General features: G+C 45.2%; 1 protein-coding gene across 3 annotated transcripts in view; it reads left to right on the forward strand.

Annotated features, from left to right (window-relative positions):
• Positions 1–22,237, forward strand: part of OC90 (otoconin 90) — an 875,163-nt gene that overhangs the window by 644,655 nt on the left and 208,271 nt on the right. For all 3 annotated transcript variants that reach the window (XM_085604908.1, XM_085604909.1, XM_085604910.1), the window contains 2 exons: positions 20,469–20,519; positions 20,650–20,700. In XM_085604908.1, coding sequence (XP_085461034.1) covers positions 20,469–20,519; positions 20,650–20,700 — 102 coding nt within the window. The remainder of the gene's footprint in view (positions 1–20,468; positions 20,520–20,649; positions 20,701–22,237) is intronic.

Consider the following 22,237-nt stretch of genomic DNA (forward strand, 5'->3'; position numbering starts at 1 on the left):
TATACAAAGTCGTCTTCAATCTCCCCAAGTCTGCATCCCCCGCACAGGTACGACTAGAATTTGGCCTCCAAAACCAGAAATTCCGAAGCATGAATTCCTTTGTGAAGCTGTGCCACAAATTTCGATCATCAGAGCCCGGCTCATTGAGCAGTCTATGCTGGGAAGAGATTAAAGCCCAAATGGCCCAAGAAACACCCAATACATGGGGAGCGCACTTAAGAAAATCTTTGGTGGAATTAGATATTCAACCAGTATGGGAGAGCATGGTAGAAAAGACAAAATTTACCAAAGTCAGCAATGATTCTGCAAAGAAGAAATCCCTTTTGGAAGACAAAAAAACTTTAACCAAACAACGTCACGCGTGAACAGTGATAAACTCATACTCACACACAAAACCCCAAGCCTATCTAGCAGCCCACTTCTGCATCGAAATAAAAAAGAGCTTCATTCATCACCGTTTAGGAATGCACTACTTGAAGGATCTACTGCCATCATGGAAATGCAAAAAACAAGCTGCAATCTGTCGATTATGTGGTTACTCTAACGAATCAACAACTCATTTGTTGTGTGCATGTCCCGCAGTTAAGGATTTAAGGAAATCTTTTTTTAAATCTATTTTTAACGAGCAAAACATTCGCACATGTAGACAAGCCGTGATAGCTCGATGGAGGGATCCTCAATTATTTTGTCTTGCGGAGTGTGAAATATTTTACAGAAATTAGGAAACTCCTCCGGCAAGAAGACTCAGAAAATAAGAGTGTTCGCTGAAGGAATAGCTTTTTGGAAAGGGTCTTAGGCACTATTTACAATTGGACAAATACAAATTAGGTTCAGAAGTAGGATCAATATTTTTACCATTTAACAAAATCAAATGCAATGAACTTCTTGTTTTTAAGGTTTTAAAAAAAAAAGAACTTTTAGTATGAGTTCTAATTAACTAAACAAATAAAGATTGAGTGATATATGAATTATCATAGGCTGTTCGCACATTACAGGACCCATCCTTCTGGGGCACGTTAGCACTTTAACTATACGGCTTGACTCGTCGCAACAGTTTTTAACCAACCCTGCTGCTTGTGTTCCACAAAACAGTGACCGCTCGCAGCTTCTGTTTTTTGACTCTTCATTATGTCATTTGCACTTAGAAAGATAAATGCCTTCAGGCACAGTACTTTGCACTTTACCCTCGGTTTTAAATAGGCATCATTCATTTTTAGGTCTCGGCTCGAAGGCTGCGCTTGCGCAGTCTCGATCCGAGATTTAATGACTTGGAGAAGAGGGGCTTGAACCCGCCCCTCTTCTCCCCTGTTCTCCATTGGCTGGCCTCTTCAATGCTGGCCAGCCATTGGAGAAGAGGTCCCGTCACTCCGATCAGGCCCCGTCCTTTTCGGATCGGGGGGCGTGTTTTTTGCAGAAAGTCTAATTATCTCCTCCAGCCAGTGGCAAGAGGAGATAACAGCAAAACACGCCCCCGAATCCGAAAACGACACTGCGTTTCTCCGAGGCATTTCTGCTTCGCCTCGGAGAAAGGCAGTGGTGTGCTTGTTCCCTCTTGTCTTGGATTCCTCCTCAAACCCCCCAGAAGTTGGCCGCCTCGGTGTTTAGAAGCTGCCTGCGGGGTCCAGGTGGGGAATTACAGCCCAAAAAAAAATCAAGACCTGCAACGTTTCCGTTTTTAAAAATATTATTCTGCTGTTATCGGGTGTTCCGTTTCCTTCGTAGCCATTGGCTCGCTTACGCTCTCCGATTTAAAATGAAAACCAGTTTTTCTCGTGCAGAGTTGAGCCCTCGGTACACGTCCCAGCCCCTGGTTCCTTCAACGCCTTTGTATTGATTCCCTGCAGCCGGGCGCAGCAACAACACCACACGGTGGCCATCTTGTGAGGAGACTGGTGGAAGTAGGTGGCAGCCTCCTAAGAGAATGTTTTGGCATCAGCACTTAATTATTTTTTCTAACAAATTCAGCAATAGAGGGGGAGCACCAGTGGTAAAGCCTCTGTTTTCTCCCAGTACACTCAGTTCTACCCGGAACCGGCGTCCTCAGGCTCCACGGCGTCTGCATCCCCTACGAAAACACGCACACGCGCAAAACGCCATCTGCAGGATCACTGTAACAATTTCTGACGAAGCCGGAGGCTTCTTCCAGCGCCCTCAGCGCCGGCATCAGCAGCGCTCCTGACCCACGAGCCCTCGCCCACCAGCAGCCCTTCGCATCAGCGCGCGCACCCTGACAGAACCAGAGACCGATCGGGACCCAGAGGCTGCTAGGGACCCCCTCACCGCCCCGCGCACCTCATTATCCTGTTAACCGAACATCCATCTGACAAGATAAAAGAGGCGGCTGACCTAGAAATCATTAAAGATTAATGGAAAGGAGGAAGGAGCAGCTTAGACCAGCAGCGCTCTTTATGGTGCTGATGGGCCTGCCAAGACCGTTCATCGGGCCAGGAGAGAGGCCGGGCCTTCTGTGTGCGTGGGGATATTGTGTGGGGAAATTATCTAGACAGAGAATGGAGGTTTGGAAGTAATTTCCCAGTAGGTCTTGTGTGCGTGCATCTGGCATTGGGGTGTGCGTGCGGGCGTGCGCTTGCACATCTGTGCACGTTTGCCCATGTAAACTGTATATTGATCAATTGTCTGGCCTAATTATTTAGTTGTATTAAATGTGTTTGCAGTGAGTGTGTGTATGCCAGTGTATGTACTGAAAGAACAGGATGCTGCTGTGCGTGCACGAAGAGGCGGTGCACAGCTATGTATGCCACGGCTGGATTTCATCTTCTGAAAGGTACGAGTCTTTGGTCGTCCGCCAGCATCTGCCCTGCGTTTCTAGGTCTTGCCTACACAGCGCTAGTGCTGTGCTGCAAGACACATTGTTTACAAATCAGTGGGCTTACAACCCGCCCACACCATACCATTAGTTGTTTTCGTTGTCACTGTATGTGTGTGTGGTTCTGTATGTGTGTGTGGTTCTGTATGTGTGTGTGGCTCTGTGTGTGTGGCTTTGTGTGTGTGGCTTTGTGTGTGTGGCTCTGTGTGTGTGGGTGGCTCTGTGTGTGTGTGGGGGAGGCTCTATGTGTGTGTGTGTATATGTGTGTGCCTCTGTGTGTGTGGCTCTGTGTGGGTGGCTTTTTTTGTAGGTGGCTCTATGCGTGGGTGGCTCTGTGTGTGGGTAACAGTGTGTGTGTAGGTGGCTCTGTGTGGGTGGCTCTATTTGTGTGTGGGTTGCTCTATGTGAATAGCTCTGTGTAGGTGGCTCTGTGTGGGTGGCTCTGTGTGTGTGGGTGGCTTTGTGTGTGTGGCTCTGTATGGGTGCAAATGCAATAGGTCTCGCATTTGAGAGAGATTAAGCTATTGACATTGTAAATAACAATGCCGTTTCTTTAAATGCTTTAAAAACAAAAACATACACAAAAATAATGTCATGAGCAATGCCAATAGCTCTAACTTTAACAATGCCGAGACCATTGCATTGTAAATGCTTGTTATATACTGTCTGCATTTTACAAAACGTACATTGTTCGTCGCTGCCCTACAAATGCTTATGTCATGTCATGGTTCTTATTGTGATATTTGCATTTTATGTAACTTGTAATGATTTTAAGTAATTACACAATAAACTTTGAACTTGACTCAAGTAGCAGAATAGTTCTGAAGTAGCAGCAGGGTAGTCCTCAGAGAAACAAGATAGGACTCAAGCAGCAGGGCAGTTCCCTAGAGTAAAAGGCAGGCCTTCTGCAGTCTTCCGCAGGTCCAGGAGTGAACTGAAGAGATAGTCTGAGGGTCCAATATTTATTCCTTGATTACAGCGTTGGTGTGGGAGAAGCGTCTGGAGTTTTCCCCCACAGATGGTTCTGTAACTTCCTTCCTCCCTGCCCAGATCCTGAGATGTCTGAGGTGACAAAAGCCTAGTGTTAGGTTCTTTGTGAGTGTGCTAAGGCAGCTCCTACGAAATGTAAGTGGGGCATGGAACAGCTTCGCCCCTTCCATTCTGGCAGGATGGCCTCCTCACAGCTACATCCAGGTCCTATTGTTCACTGTCTGGACCCAATACGCATTCCTGATGGCATAGCAATTAACAGGTACAGGCAGCTGGAAACTCCTAGAAGGCCTGAGAAAGTTTAACACAGGAAAATGCCAACTTTCTAAAAGTAAAAAAATGTAAAAGTGACATTTTCAAATTTTTAACCTAAATCCAGCTTTACATTTAAAGAAAAATTTAAATGACAATACATTTGCGAACAAATAGGACATTTCTACCTGCCCCAATTTATAGGTTAGCACTTATTAAATGTAATGGGGTAACCCAATGTTATCGTCTGGGAGACCTAGGTCCTAAAGTCGTGAAAAACGACTTTAGGAGGTTTTTTTTACTACCAGGACATATAAAACTTAAAAACACACACCCTACTTATTAAATACAATGCACTCTGTCCTATTGGCTGTTTAGGGCCTACTTTAGGGGTGGCATATATGTTTTAAAAAGGAAGGTTTCGATCTGGTAAAAAGTTTATTTTGACAGGTTGAATTGGCAGTTTTAAAACTGCAGTACAGGCTGCAATGGCAGGCCTGATACATGTTTTAAAGTGATACTTAAGTAGGTGGCACAATGAGTGCTGCAGGCCCACTTGTAGCATTTAATGTACAGGTCCTGGTTACAGGTAGTAAGTACCATATGCTTGGGGCTTATAAGTAAATTAAATATACCGATCAGGTGTGTGCCAATGTTTACAGAGAGAGCATAAGCATATTAGCACTGGTTAGCAGTGTTCAAGTGTACAGAGTCCTAATGCCAACAAAAACAAAATTCTGAAAACTGGAGGGGTGAATGAAAAATGTTCTGGGGAAAACCACACTAAAGATGGCAGGTCTACAGCTCCCCTGAACACTCTAGACTGCCACTGAAGGCTGGAGCCATGTTCCTTGTCGACTCTTGAGCCTAAAACTAGCAGAGCATTTATGTGGCTTCTGTATGCCACCCACATTGTAACCTCATTTGCCAAGAATTACAGACAAAATATTATATTTTGATGTAAAACAGGAGAGAAAGAGATACCAACATAATGACTGAATTACACAGCGTGAAACCAGAAAACCTGGGGTCAATCACAGCTTCCTCGCTTGAGGAAATTGTGTGATCCTAGGTGAATATATTCTTTCACTGAGCCTCCATTTTATTCATTGTCACATATGGGAGTATTTTGTAAGCCATCAGGTTCAGAATGTGCTCTATACAAGAGCCTATATTGTGTTTGATTAAATAGACTATAATGTTGCTCATATGAATAAAAAGAATGTTGGCCACATATGGGTGCACATGGCAACTCAGTTGACTTACAGTTGACTAATGGCATTGACATAAGGGTAAGGGGACAATAATGTTTCCAAGGTCATATTTAAACAATAGCACTTTTAAAAATTTCCTCTCAGGACATTGATATAATCTGTTGTACTAAGGTGAAAGGCTTATGCATGTTAAAGAAAAACACTTTTTTGGCTCTCAAACAGACTTCATCATATTTTTCCATGATGTTTGTTAAACGATTTACATGCCAAACATTTGCTCGCTCGTGCATGGACTCCTAGAGCTAAGCCAGAACATTGGCTCACCTCTAGCTCGACTCTTCTTGTTAATTTGTTGGCTCATCTACTGCTTTTTTTTTTGTTTTTCTTTTGTCCTCATTTGCCATTACCCTCTTAATGGAAAACGTCAACCACCTTGTGTGTCTCGAACTGAGAAAACTACACCAGATTTTATAGTTCTCTCTCGATCCAGGACACAATTTACAGAATGGCGGAAGACAAATCCACGGGGAGGGGTGGAAGCTGGCAGGGTTACTCCATCAAGGTATCTTTCAACCTGTTGGACCGAATCGTTAAGCGAGAAGACCAATGTTCAAGGTCCATGGAGTAAAGTAGCCATAATCATAGGACCCGGGGGAAAAAAAAAACCCCGGCATAGCTATTTCCACTTTACCAATAAGTCCCAGAAAGCCAGACTTTTTTTGCTAGCAGTTCTAGCCATGTCCATCTTAGATGTTTCGTATAGGGATGTCAACCAATCTTCGTGTGAGGGGGCAACGGTGTCTAACCAAAACCTACATATTTGCCTTCTTGCCAGAAGGATGGCATAAAAAAGAAAGGATCTTGCGTGGCCGAGAATGTTTTCATCTATGCCAAAAATGACTAGTGACAGGGTGATGGACACGGAGGTGTTGAGTATAGAGTCCAAAGTCACCTTTATTTTCTCCCAAAATATACAAATAGAAGGGCAGTCCTTGAACATGTGTATATCTGATGCTTCATGGAGATTACATTTGTTACACCTCTTTCCTGGCAGAAATTTTGATAGTCGTAGAGGCGAGAGGTATGCATGGTGGACAGTAAACAGGTGGTTGCGCCTTAGCCATGCAGGTTTAACAATTTTATGTAGAAGGGTAAATGAATTTACCCATAATTGCTCGCACTGACGGCCCATCTCCCCCCCCCCCCCTCATAATTGATCAGGGAGATTAAAGTCTCCATCCACCTCCTCCAGGATACTCCAGTACCAAAAAGCCACCTCTTTACCACCCGCCTGTTGGCTCATCTACTGTTGCGCAAACTACAACCCTGGTGTAGTTCTACAAGGTTTGTTTTCCCATCCTTTGGTTATACAGGTGAACTTGGTTCAACGCACCAGCACTGAATGAGTAAGACAGGTTATTTGTAGCCCTGCAGAACTCTGCTCAATACATTAATGAAGTGGATTTTTTGCTTCTGGGTTGCAAACAATCCCTAAACTGGAATCAAGGGGCACCATGGTTTTGGAAACAAAGCTATTTCGCTCATTGCAATATCACACACACGCAAATGGTACTAAGAAGAATAGGCACTTTCAAAGCAAAGGATTTATTGCCACAGGACAAATCTGTTTCTCAACACATCTAAAATAACCAGACAGAATATCATAAAAACATCAAATAGTCATGTTGGGCCTGATTCACAAAAGTCATCTGAGACAAAATCCTAACTTTACGACTTTCGGTATTCACAAAAGGCATTTAGTAGTAGTAAAGTTAGGATTCCTAACTTTACTACTACTAAACTGAGAAAAATCCTAACTTTGCGACTTTTGGTATTCGCAAAAGGCATTTAGTAGTAATAAAGTTAGGAATCCTAAACAATGAGGATAAAATTAACATTTCTAATGTAGTTAAAATGTCATTTAAAACCTGACACCCTAAAACCTAAAAATGCGCTACTCTAGGCGAGCATTGAAAGTAGAACTTGCAATCTAGACTTTCTTAGGGAGAAGCAATTCACTGCTGTTGACAGCAAAAGCTGTGGTTATCTGTGAATCGTGAAAACAGTGTGTCATGCGAAAGAAAAACACACACTGCAGCAGTGTCCTTTCTCCTGCACACAGCTCGTTATCTGTATTGAGGGCGATGTAGCATCTTTGTGATCCACGGTCAGCAGTCAAGACCATCTCTAGCAGTACTTTTTGCGATAACGTAGGAGAAGGACCTCTCCTGAAAGTGGTCAAAGGGCAACCCTTATATATTCAATTTTATCAGCAGTTGGAATTTATAATATAAGTTAAGGAATGTCTGACACACACTATGTGCATCAAAGTGTGCGTCTCAGACTTATCCTTATGAACATATATGTTAAATGGACATCAATTCAGACTACACTATTTTGGTTATATGTCAGTGTTTGTTCTTATATGACCTTGACATTGTGATAGCTATACATTTGTCCTAGACTGATGTTGCATCAGGTGTTATATCTATTTCATTGTCTGAATGACTTGACACATTCACAGTTCTTGAAATGATAAGGTGAGACGACATCTGTGTCAATAGCAGACATGACAGCGATTCAGCATAAATTGGGGTAAAGATGGTGACTCCCATTACCTAAAATTGGGAAAATGGTGACTTCCATTATCTAAGATGGAGTCGGGCCCTAATTAAAATGGAGTTGTACCTTACAGCATCCCTGGCTTGTACAACTGAATGTGATGTCATCAATGCTCTTAAACTATTGGAATATAAAAACATGATGAGATTCATGTTGGGGATATGAGTATTGGAAATCAAATATTGATGCCAAATTCAAAGAAAAGAAGCCTTATTTTGTAAATGCATAATAGTTAAAGAAATTATTATTCTGAACAAAACTATCCAGCAACTGGGGTTTGGTACCATGAAAGACCTAAATAAACCTTCTATACCAAAAGTTAATTTGACCCTGTTCAGTAACTGTCACTTGCAAATAAATATGCCAGATTCAAATATAAATTGAATGATCCAAAACAGAACGTATAACTCTACCTAGTCCCCTATTGAAGGTTTAGCCATATTCCAACACCTGCATGTGTTGTTTTCCTTTTATAATCCTGGACATACAGCTAATCATCTTGATCGACATTATAACACACCGAAAACCTGTAGGTAAGCTAGGCCAGAGATGGCTGGAATATTCCATTCTTTCAGCTGTGGAAGAACATTTTTCTTTAGTTAAGGATTTTTCTTTTAAGACTACATCATACTAGATATAAAAGACTCCTGGCAACAGGAATATATGTAAAAATAGAAAGCTGAAGGACTTGATCTGTCATCACTCTGAAAATAATGGAATTTCTTCAAGAAATTAGTGTTACTGTTAGAGGCGGAGTCCACAATGTTCCCACTGTGTGTAATTGTATATCTCCTTTGAGTAACTAGTTCTCTGCTTGTAATAGTGTACATGGTGATAACAATACATTTCTATCAAATTCGCTGAATTCAAATAAGGATCTTCATTATTCAAAGAAGAATGTGCATGTAAATCAGACATCATTCTTTCGACAGTCTCTGTGCCCCAGTCATCTGAAATAGAACCTGGAATAAAAACATAATTTGTTGAAGCTGTTATCATAAGGTAATTTCAATGTCTCAGTAGGTCCTATTATCTGGTATGGAAAATGTTCCCGTACTGTTCCCTCGGGCAGAGGATAAGTTGTGATCTTTGAAATGTAGTGATCTCTTCAAGTTCTGTGGGATGAAAAGTGCAGCTGCAGTTCACAAACCTCAGGTAGTGCAATTGTTCTTGCAGGGACAAAGTGTCCATTCAGAAGCAGTAGAATGGTGATCATCGTTGATAGCCACATGATAAAAAGAAACATTCCTAAAGTGAACCACATATAGGACCAAGGGGGAATCAAGTCGCTGCCACAAAACCAATGATAGACACAATGCAAACTTTTGTATGAAATGACCCTGTCACCAGGAAGTTCGCTCCCCCCAACCGCCACGCAGCCCCCTGTGTGATTGGACCCGCTGCCTACACTCGTGTCAGCCGCCTGCATCCCGGCTGTGCGCGTTGCGGCCGGTCACCTCCGTTTTGCCGCTTTGCCTCTACTTGATTGTATTTTAATCCCTTTTACTTCTGTACCCCTGTGCTCTCACCCTTCTTTGTGCCCCCTTTTTCTTCTGTTATCCCCCACCTCCGTGACCCTCGCCGCTTCTCCCGCTGTCTTTTCCTGCTGTTTCTCTCCCGCCGCTGAGCCCCTGTGGCCCCGCCCCCTTCACTCCCATTGGCCGCCCCGCTCCCACCTCCCAGCTGCTCCTTCCTCCCTCTGCCCCTCATATGGAGGCCGCGAAGCGGTGGTAGAGAGCGACCTTTGACCCTGTCACCAGGCAGGTCGCTCCCCCCAACCACCACGCAGCCCCCTGTGTGATTGGACCCGCTGCCTACACTTGTGTCAGCCGCCTGCATCCCTGTGTGCGGTGCGGCCGGTCACCTTCGTTTTGCCGCTTTACCTCTACTTGCCCGCCCCGCTCCCACCTCCCAGCTGCTCCTCCCTCCCTCTGCCCCTCATATGGAGGCCGCGAAGAGGCCGCGCAGCGGGCGTGCCACTGGCGCGCCGAGGGCGCGCCTAAGGCAAGCCCGTCTGCACCTGTCCGTGCCTGGACAGCGCCCAGCGCCAGAACCCCTGGACCCCGCACCCCCGCAACGCCACACTGCACTACCACGCCAGCACCCTCCACGCACTCAACACCGAACGAGACCCCCCCTGCTACCGGGCCACCCCGAAGCACACCCAAGGGCCCTTCACCTGCCGGATCTGCAGATTCACCAGCATCCAACCCTCCAAACCACCAGCCAGAGAACCCAACCACCTCCGCTGCATCCTCCTCAACACCCGCTCCGCTCGCAAGCACGCCATCGAACTCTGGGACCTCCTAGACTCCACCGCCCCCGACGTCGCCTTCCTGACGGAGACCTGGCTGAACGCCACCTCAGCACCAGACATCGCCATAGCCATCCCACAGGGCTACAAGATCTCCCGCAGAGACCGCACCAACGGAGTGGGAGGAGGAATCGCCATCATCCACGAAGACTCCATCAAAATCTCAACGAACACCGACGACACCCTCACCACCGCCGAGCACATGCACTTCCAGATCCACACCGACCCCAAGACCACCCTCAGAGGAACACTCATCCACAGACCTCCCGGACCCCGCCCACAGTTCAGCAACACCATCGCTGACCTCATCAGCACCCACGCCCTCGCTTCCATGGACTACATCCTCCTCGGGGACCTGAACTTCCACCTCGAGAACAACAACGAAGCCAACTCCACCGCCCTGATCGACAATCTCGCCAACCTCGGACTCAAACAGCTCGTAACGACACCTACTCACGCCGCTGGACACACGCTCGACCCCATCTTCTCCGCAAGCTCCCACGTCTCCTTCAACCACACCACCGAACCCCACTGGACCGGCCACAGATGCGTCCACTTCACCTTCAGGAAACCCACCACACACCACTGCACCCAACAGCAACCGCGCCGCTGCTGGGGCAAGGTCACCGAGGACCAACTGACTACCGCCCTCGCCCTGAGACCACCCACCGACCCCACCGACCCAGACACCGCCTCGACCAACCTCACACAGTGGATCAACGACTGCGCCAACACCCTCGCCCCTCTCAAGACCTCCACAACCAACCACACCAACAAGAAAGCCGCCTGGTTCACCGAAGACCTCCGGATCTCCAAGCACACCTGTCGGAAGCTGGAGAAGAAATGGCTCCACGACCGAACACCAGACAACCACACAGCCCTCAAGAACGCCACCTGCAGACACCACCAACTCATCAGGACCGCCAAGAAGACCGCCTTCAAGGACCGCCTAGACAACAACGCACACAACACCAAAGAGCTCTTCAGCATCATGAAAGAACTCTCCAACCCCAGCTCCAACACCAACGACATCCCGCCATCACAAGACCTGTGCGACTCCCTGGCCACCTTCTTTCACCGCAAGATCACCGACATCCACGACAGCTTTAACTCCGACCCCCCCGCACCCACCACCGAGCCCACCACCCCTGCGACTACCACTCGCACCAGTCGCCTGACCGCCTGGTCCAGCGTCAGCAACGAAGACACCATCAAAACCATGAACTCCATCCACTCCGGATCCCCATCGGACCCCTGCCCTCACCACGTCTTCAACAAAGCCTGCACAACCATCGCGCCCCACCTCCGGAAAACAATCAACTGTTCCTTCAAGACAGCAACCTTCCCAGAAAGCTGGAAGCACGCCGAGATCAACGCCCTTCTGAAGAAGCCCAAGGCGGACCCCAAGGACCTCATAAACTTCCGGCCCATCTCCCTGCTCCCATTCCCGGCAAAAGTGACTGAGAAGATTGTCAACAAACAGCTGACCCGCTACCTCGAAGACAACAACATCCTGGACCCCTCCCAATCCGGCTTTCACAGCAACCACAGCACCAAGACCGCCCTCATCACCGCCACTGACGACATCAGGACCCTGATGGACAAAGGAGAAACAGTCGCCCTCATCCTCCTGGACCTATCAGCAGCCTTTGACACAGTCTGCCACCGCACCCTATCAGCACGCCTCCATGACGCCGGTATCCAAGAGAAGGCCCTGGCCTGGACCACATCCTTCCTCTCCGGCAGAACCCAGAGCGTCCGCCTCCCACCCTTCCGCTCCAAAACCACCGAGATCATCTGCGGCGTCCCACAGGGATCCTCCCTCAGCCCGACGCTGTTCAATATCTACATGGCACCTCTCGCCCACGTCGCACGACAACATAACCTCAACATCATCTCCTACGCCGACGACACCCAGCTGATCATATCCCTCACCGAAGACCCCCACACCGCCAAAGCCAACCTCCACAGAGGAATGGAGGCCGTAGCCGACTGGCTGAAGGACAGCAGACTGAAGCTGACCCACCCCATCAGCCTGGAACGACTCTTGGTGGCCCACAGCCCCGGAACCCACGGACCATGCACGCAACCTGGGGGTCATCCTCGACTCCACTCTCTCCATGACCAGGCAAGTCAATGCCGTCTCCGCGTCCTGCTTCAACACCCTCCGTATGCTCCACAGGATCTTCAAATGGATCCCCCTCGACACGAGAAAAAACGTCACCCAGGCCCTCATCACCAGCAGACTCGACTATGAGAACGCCCTCTACTCAGGAACAACTAACAAGCTCCTGAGACGACTCCAACGAATCCAGAACGCCTCGGCCCGACTCATCCTCAACGTCCCCCGCCGCAGCCACATCACACCCCATCTGAGAGGCCTGCACTGGCTCCCCGTCAACAAAAGGATCACCTTCAAACTCCTCATCCACGCACACAAAGCACTACACAACACCAGACCCACTTACCTCAACAACCGACTCAGCTTCCACACCCCACCCGAAACCTCCGTTCAGCCAACCTCGCCCTCGCCACAGTCCCTCGCATCCGGAAAACCACCGCCGGCGGCAGATCCTTCTCCTACCTCGCCGCCAAGACCTGGAACACTCTCCCTACCATCCTACGACAGACCCAAGACCTGCTGCCCCCCCCCCCAGCGCCTTGAGACCCTCTTGGGTATGTAGCGTGCTTTACAAATGCAGTGATTGATTGATTGATTGACTGTAGTATGTTTTGAAAAGACCTTGAAAAGGCATTATCTCGAATGATGTTGAGTCAGGTGGTAGTTCATAGTAAACGAAGAAGTTGCATTGAACAGTAGCCACAGCGGTGATGGTGGCATCAGATTCCTCTGTGTAACTTAATGCTCTGCGTAGAATTGGAGACATAAAGCCTGATTTAGATCTTGGCAGGACTACCACCATCCTGCAGCGGTGGCGGTTCCATGTACTCAGTCAAGCTGACAGCGATCTGCCTGCCGTATTTAGATGTTGTGGCAATAGATAGAAGACCACGGCGGCAGTGGTCTTCCCCGCTGGCTAACTGTACTCCACCACCGTCAGGCTGGTGGGATTGTGCCAAGGTAATTTAGATGTTCCTGTTGTGCTAGCAGCAGAGTCTTGACGGAGTGAGGTTCATGGTGGAGTGGAGACTGGCAAGTACAACTTATTAATGTGTCAATACACATATGTGTCATGTTTGCATGAAAACCATATATAGGAATGTGTTACCCCCCTTTGTGTTACATTTTGCTTGCCACTCACACAACATACACACAATATTGAATGCTCATCAATAGACACCACTTGCACAACACCCACAAGCACTTCAACAACAAATATTTTTTTTAATTGTCAGTACAGGTGTGTTTAATTAACCTTGATTAGTAGGAATATGAACACTACTGCATTATACCTAAGAAAATTATTGCATGTAAAAGCAATGCAGAAATACACAAGGCTACAGCAACTACATAGGAAAATTGTACAAGTAGCTTACGTTCGATCTCTGTAACAACGGAGTTGTTTGGCATCGTGGTGGAGTTGGAACAGCAAAGGAGTGACCTGGACTATGGGGTACAAGATGGAAATGGGAGAGGAAAATAGGGAAAAAAGGTATGTTTTTTCCTCATTTTCTTCTATTCCATGAAATCAAAGATGGAGGGATTCCTGCCACAGTTGCCTCAGCAGAAAGGCACATCGTAATCAGCTTGGAGGCACTCTCGGTTGGAGACCCTCCGCCAGCCAGTTCTGGCTGTGGCGCAGTCAATGCTGGAGAAGATTCTTGGCAGAGGCAGCAGGACTGTGGCTGTCTTTTGTCAATGCACCCGACAACATCTAAATCAGACAGGTGGACCACCAAGTCAGCCGGCTGGAAGCCCGTCGAAAAATCTACGGTGGGACCTGATCTGCCAAGATCTAAATCAGGCACATACTGTGTTCTAATATCCCCAGTTGAGAATTCGAGCAAGAAATGTTACTGTTTTGTTCAAGGGGTAGTTCATTCAGAGTAAGCAGAGGCTGAACAGCTGTACTCTGAATTTATCTTGGGGTCTGCGATGGTCTGCTATAGTAGATCAGTCACATGGTGTTTTTTCACGTGGTTGACACCTGTCTGTTTCTCCTTGAACCAGACAAAGGAGGCAGACCTCTATTGACTTTTACCCCAGAACTGAAACAGGTGGTCTGCATGATGGTTCAAAAGTTTTCCTGTAGTGGATTTGTTCACAAACTAGGTCCCCAACTTTGGGAACTCAGCCGTCAGTAGCAGTTATAACCTTCTTTTCACGGGTGGCGGTATCACAGTGGGTGACATTAGACAGATGGTCTCTGACTTTTTGGATACTCTGCAAAACATTCAAACATTTCTCCAAGTCAAATTTATCTTCACCTGCCACCTTTCAAAATTATCTAAGCTAGGCACATACATATGAACTCCGAAGAGAACCTCGACTGGGGTCTTCCAATACTCGTCTTTGCAAGTTTCGTAATGATGGCTGCACTCCATATAGGTTAAGTCAACAACTAAAACCTGAAATCGGAACCCTAGCAGTCAAGGCTTGTTTAATCATGCCATTAGTATGTTCAACTAAACTGTTAGACTTGTCCCTCAACGGGTTGCTGAATTGCAGACAAACTCCCAGAGAAGACGTTGAATCCCTGTAGACCTTAGAGGTGGACGCAGGACTGTTATCTGAGTGAAATAAATTGATGTGCTTCCCCTATCACTACCAGACACTGCAAATGCTTTACAACTGCTGAAGCACTGAAATCAAGAACATGAATCAATCGCTACAATATGTACTTATAACGGTTAACAGAATTTACTGGACCAATGTTGTCAAAATTAATTACCCTCAAAGTAATGTTGGAGACTGTGAGAGGAGTTGGCAAAGATCTCTTGACAGTGGAAGGCGTAATCTGTTAACAAATGTCACATTGTCTGACATCATCTCTAGTCTCTTTATATAAACTAGGCCACCAGTAGCATTGCCGCAGCATTACTATGGTTGCATTGACCCCTGTGTGGGCAGATCTCTCATGACCTTATTTGATTAAATCTAATCTGGACAGTTTATTAGGTATTATTCTGTCTCCTAGTCCTGGTAGTGTGACTACATGAGTATAGCCTGAATTAAGGGTGTAAGAGTGCTTGGGAGGAAAGCCTGTGGGAGTCTTTCTACCTTGCTTGGTTGTGTGTATGGCTATTAAGATATCTATGTTGCTCTTCGTTTGAGATCTGGTTAGGACTGCTACTCTAACAGTCTGAATTCCAGCCTACACATCTAAGTAGGCCACACAGTTGACTTTGGCGTGAATGCCATCACGCTGATGGCCCAAAGTGTGCATCACCTAAACCAATTGATGCTTATCTTGTAAGACAGCTACCTTTCCCTGAAGGTGTTTATTCTTTATAGATTATCCCTTTGAAGCTGTGAATCCATAAAACATCAATGTTGTAAGCCAACATTGCAATCTTGAACACAGAAGGATGAATCGGACGCAATGAGTGTGGGGACTGACAAGTCAGTCTTTTGTAATGGAAGTAACAGGGCATGAAGTTCTGCATGTTGTGCAGTGCTATCACCTAGAATTTTAGTGTGGGTGTGCTGTGTACAGAATTCCCTATCTTTCACTGCACCTAGTTGTGCAGACTTACATTTTGTTCCTGTCGCTGGTTGATCAGAGCCATCCATGTAAAATAGGCTATGATAAGACTCAATGAGCAAGGTAGTTGGAGTTGGAACAATATGTTATGCATGGATTTTTCTCAGTTTAGGAATAGTAAAGTTAGGACTCCTAACTTTACTACTCCTAAACTGAGAAAAATCCTAACTTTACGACTTTAGGGTATTCACAGGGGCATTTAGGAGTCCTAAAGTTAGGAGTCCTAACTTTACTACTACTAAATTGAGAAAAATCCTAATTTTAAGACTTTCGGTATTCACAGAAGGCATTTAGGAGTCCTAAAGTTAAGACTCCTAACTTCTATGAATACCAAAATGAGTAAGTGCCTTCTGTGAATACCAAAATGGTAGTAAATTTAGGATTTTGTCTTAAGTTAGTTCTGTGAATCGGACCCAGAGTGTTTATTTGTCCACTGTTTTGATGAAAATGTGGGAGAAATCCAGTCATGCAAGGGCTTCACTCAGCGTAGTGCGGCAAGTATGTACATCCAAAGTTGAGAAATTCCAAAAGGAATTGCCACTTCTTCAGTATGTCCAGAGGCTGCAAGGTAGCAGACCTCTTAAGGAAATCAGGACCTAAACCCTTGCCCTCGCTGGATAACTCAAACCATAGGAAGATCACCATCAGGTAGACAATCTTCGATTTTTTTAAGTTAACCCTGCAACCCTGTGATGATAATTGGTCACAACTCTCTCCACCCCAGTCATATGTATATCTAAATCATCATCTGTAAAATAGATATAATCAATGCTAAATTTCTCAGTTGGATGGGCTTGTGGCTACATTTAGCATACATTTGATTCATTGTTGCTGAGAGCCGCTTCTATTTACCAATGACAGGCCTTTTTTTTTTTGTTGAAATTTTTCTAGGTCGGAGCAAGTTATCACGCTCCTTATTAACATTTTTTCCAAAGTTAATCTTTAAATAATACTTGCATGGCTAAAGCGGCTAAAGCAGCTTAAGCAGGGTTTCTTTCAGGCCTGCCATATTAACTTGATTTCTTTCCACTTATTAAGGGGTTCTGCTAAAAACAAAACACAAACACATTTGTATTTGAAAATAATCACATTAGTTTCAAGTACCGATTTATGGTATATATTTAGCTGTTCTGTAAGGCACTGGATGTCATCATGCGATAACTTTGTTGCACTTCTTGTACAATCACTAAAGTGCACCAAAATAAACAGGCAGTGAGCCTTTGAGTCCAACAGGATAAGGTGAAAACAGCTAGCTTTCATTCTGGGATTAAGGCCAAAACCACCACTGCTTTATGTTACATCTCCTCCCACCCCTCACCACCAAAACCTCCATTGCTTTTCGCAGATTACTCTGAATTGATATATGATTGTTTCAGCTCAATTTCACATCTGTTGTCCCAAAATACTGTGCATGTAATTTCTGCTTCTCCTTAATAATCCTTTCTTAGCAGTGATAACACTTGAGTACACAGCACCACAGAATGTCACCTCATGCTACAAAATTCAACACCACACCACATAATTCAACTCGACTGCATGCCACTCCACGACACACAATACCACTCCACATAATGACACTCATAAGACACAATTCCACTCCACATAATTCCACTACACTCAATACCACATAATTACTAGCCACATAATTCCAATGTGCACACCATGCCACATAATTCCACTATACATAACTCCACTCAACACCACACAATTCAACGCCACACAATTCCACAACAAACAATTCCACTCCAACCCACATAATTCCACAACACACCACACCACATGCATCCACTCCACTCCATAACATATAGCTAGAAGACATTACAATTGACTATGCCAATGGCTCTCAAATTGCCATGACGTATTGGCTTTGCCAATATTGGTTATATAGTGGGAAACTTTCATCATCCTTCACTCTGCAAGCCTTTGTATGGTTGTTCTTTTGAAGAAGGAGCAGGTATTTGTTACCAAGTAGGTATTTTTTTCCATCTTACTATTATGCTTATCTTATCTGCAGTCTGACTATTCTATTTCTTACAAGCAGTGCTACCAGGTTCAATGTGTCTAATGTAAACAGTGGTCATTAGATGTGAGTTTTGACAGCACAGTTGTCAAATAGACGTATTGCTAACAATATATATAGAGTGGACTTCGGGTCTACCCCTTCCAACCATTGGCTTTGTTCGACAGTCTTTCAGCCATTGACTTGAAACTTTGGCAATCACATCTTATCTTAATGCCGTGGAGTGTTTATCTTTCACCTGATGCTATTAGCAGTTTGGCCGTATTAGTCCACCACCACTCGAGGGGGGTCTTCTTTTCACTATAGCCCTCTCTCGTTGCTCCTGCTGACCCTTTCCTCTGTGTCTCAATCTAGTTTGCTAACGCTACGTGTTAACACATTAAGCCCAGACCCAATGGCTTTGCTAGTGCTTATTTGAGATCTGGTGTGGGGGCGCCCCATTCATAGCAGAGTGCTGTATACAATACACAACGAGATAGAGCAAAGGGGGGCTTACCTGTAGGAACTGCTTTGTGATTGTATCAGGGAGGTATGAAAGCATTGTGCGGCGGGAATGGAGCATGCTTGAAATATATGCAAACTCATTAGCAGGTGTTTTCATTGGTGTGTAGCTGGCGCTTTTGGAAAACAAGCACTGGCAGCACAAATAGGTCCATCGTTTTGTAAGTGAAAGTCTTTCTTCATTGGTAATTACTTGCGTGTGGATTAATTGGCTCGTGCTAAACTCTGAGTGTATTCTGAACATGGGGAAGCTTAAAAAATGGCATTCATCCATCCATTCATTCATTCATCCATGGTTGTCGGATTGTTGAATGGGGGAATGTGAAATCAATCAAAATATGGTCGGATGGATCTGTGAATGATTGGATGCTTGGATGGATGGACGTGTGGATGAGAGTATATATGAATCTATGAGTGAATACAAGGTTAGGTGGCTGTAGAGATGAGCGATGAACATGTGAGTGAGTGGATGGATGATAGCATGTTACAGCAAAAGTTGTTAATCACTCTGCAGGTGTTTGACATATTTGTTTTTAATAAATAAATATATTGCTCCATTACGGCCACCTAGTCAAACTGGATTGCAAATTCAGCCCTACATACATACAGCGCAGTAATCACACAGATGCAGTAAGAAAGGGATTGAAGGGCCGTCCTATCTGTATTAATGGAAGGTCAGTCAGTGTGCCCTCCCTGGGCCCACAGGCAGAGTGGCACAATCACTCTTTACATGCAGGTGCAAACTGTGAAGAATCCGTTTTCATTCCACACATCTGACTTCATATTTCCAAAACTTTTCACCTTGAGGGACAGCACCAAAATATAAGCATGTGAACTATGTCAGAGCAGCCCTTAGGAAGTACCCTGGAGAAAGGAGTACACCCCATTAGCTCTTTAATTAATACCGCCCTTGCAATCCCTACATTACTCTTAAAAACACAGAGCAGATCCCCTAAACTGCCAGGCGGCGCTTTTTTTTTGACTGTGTTAATGTGAACCATGATGTTGTTAAGCACCAAATTCCATTTTTGAAAAAATGTGGGGGCATATCAGCAAGGCGAGGCGATAGAATTATCGCCGCTTTGGCGGCCGTTTTCGGCCGAAAAGTGGCGATAATTTTATCGCCTAATTAGCAAGCTCACGCTAACGTGTGAAAACTTGCGTTAGCATAGGAATTCCTAACGCCCATCTTTGCATCTCTAATGAGATGCAAAGTGGGCGTTCCTGACCTGACATGACAGGAGAAATGTCGCTAAGCGACATTTCTCCTATCATCAAGCCCCACGCTATGAAGCATAGCGGCAAGAAAAGTAGCGATAACAGGGGTCATCGCTACTTTCCTTACGCCTGCTTCAGGACTGACTTAGCCATGATGTCCTATGGAAGTCGGATGTCATGGCTAAGTTTGTGGGGCCCTATCAACAAGCTAACGCCACTTTGCGTAAGATTATCGCTGGGTTTCCAGCGATAATCTCACGTTAGGCAGTTAGCGTGAGGATTTTTATCGCTTTTGAGATAAGCGTTGCTAATAGCACGCTATCTCAGTGATAAAAATCCATGCTAGCCGGCGATAATTATCCTAGCGCTAAGTGCGCTTAGCGATAATTATCGCCGGTTGTTGCTGATATGCCCCGTGCTTCTTTTTCCCATCTCTGGTTTTTGGTGGACAGACCTGATTTCACAAAGTCAAAATGAAGGTTCCTATTTTGTCTGCTAAAATATAAAGAATAGAAACTTTGATTTTTTTTCTACCAAAAAGCACTCAGTGCCTCGAAAGGGAGGGGACCTACTTGTCAAACCTGACAATTAAGCAGCATTAGGCAGATTAGACAAAATGCAAACACTGATTCTACCCTACCACAGACTAGTCTAACTGAAGAAATAAAGTCTGATGGTACATCCTTAGAAATATGTATTATAGTGCGTATTGCACAACCACGTAAATGTGCCTTAAATTAATTAGGTCCTAGAGAACTTTTGGGTTCTCCAGTCTAGAGCAATTTCTTTCTAAAGCGGCATTTTGATCACATGATTGATAACGTGCGTTTTTTTCTTTTTGAAGTGTCTCCCAGTAACCCCAGCAACATGGTCTCCCGGAACCCAAAAGTAGGAGGTAAGGTGTGCGTTTTTTGATTGTTTTTAAAATATTGTTGTTATAGGAATGTTTATTTTAAGGAATGTTCTTCCGTCAAACAAGAACGTGCACGCCTTCAGTCATTGTGCAAATATTCTCTCTTCCATAGACAACTCCACTGATCCGAGCGAGCTGGGGCCTGGAACTCTCCACATCGACAGTAAGCATTTCATTTTGTGACTTAGCCCCAGCGTGTATTTCCTTTTCACTGCGTGTTTCTGTGCTGCCTCGTCCTAGCATAACAGAGCGAACCTCATGTACAGCAAAGCTGCAGGAGCCAAGGGCGACTCTCCCACCTTGGCTGGGGGTGAATGTGCTGCAGAGAAAACAAGCATTGAAAGCAGCCAATAGGAAGGCTTTGATATGCTAATGTGTGCAAACAAAGGCAAGCACGAATGCTGTCTAGGAATTGGCGCATTAAAGCCATCCGCTGAAATACTGTTCATTGTTTTACCATTTTCTGATTTATTCTGGTGCTTTTCGCCGTCTGCACGACTGGGCGAGCTACGACAGTTAACACGTATTGCTTTTTCTTTTTCTCTATACTTTTTTTAATAAAGAGAGAGTTTTGAACTGAAAAACTGTCATTAATTGTTGATTTGGCTTACATTACACCTCACACTGCCATTACGTGCACCAAGAGTACTCAATCATCAGACATCTGTGTGCAACAATTGCAAGGATTTTACCATTACCACTTTTGAAAACATTTTTATTTTTAATTTGAAAATATCCCTAATATCTACAAACAGCACCCTCAGCACCAATTAAGTTTAATCCTGCCATGGTGCTGGCATGGGTTCTGAGTGACATCACAAACAGCTGAAGCGTTGCTCACGTTGTCAATATGACATCACGCAGAGTACATAGTACTCATCATCTCTGTACACGACGTGGGGGCAAGGGGGGCGATTCACAAATAGATACACGACCTAGCTGATTATGCATTCTCTGTCTTCTAGTGGTTCATGGACCAATTCGAAGACCCAGTTGAAGATTCTGAGCCTGGTCAGGGCCACAGTTGGGCGCCTGCCACACAACAAATTTCTATAGCCTCGGCAGCTTCATTGACACATTCTATAAGTCTTTCTTCATCTTACTGGTGGTCCAACTGGCAAACTCCTTCTTACTCACTCTGCACGCCCAAGAGTCTCTAATGGAGTAAAAGATGGCGCTGCTGTTGAAACTAGATTAAAATCCACAAGACCATGGCCCATACCTACCCATAGCATTGCTAAATATTGATACATTTTACACTAGAATCTTAGTATCTCAACAACACTATATGGCCCTCTCTAGTATCACCTTGCCAGTCAGACATTGTTGGGGGAAGACAGGCTTGGGGTAATGTTAGGCTAGCTGTTGACATACTGAGCAAGATATACAAAATGTGTCACTTATATCACTCTATACCTAGCAGGCTTTCAACAGGGTCAAAATGGCTGTATATTGTAAAACTCCTAAATAGAACGGAACTTGACTATAATATAAAAAAACATCTTAGGTATTAATTTAGACCCTAGGTAAAAATGTTAAGATAAATGGCGAATGCACACCTAATATCACTGTCCAGAGGAGCAAAGCATGGATGTTCCCTTTCCCCACATGCCTGTGCCCACATGCTAGAAATGTTAATCCACACGAGCATGTCTGTCCAGTTCACACTTCCAAGGCTGGAAATGGAGAGGGGCCATCAC

This window comes from Triturus cristatus, chromosome 5_1, assembly GCF_964204655.1.
Source record: "Triturus cristatus chromosome 5_1, aTriCri1.1, whole genome shotgun sequence".
Taxonomy (NCBI): domain Eukaryota; kingdom Metazoa; phylum Chordata; class Amphibia; order Caudata; family Salamandridae; genus Triturus; species Triturus cristatus.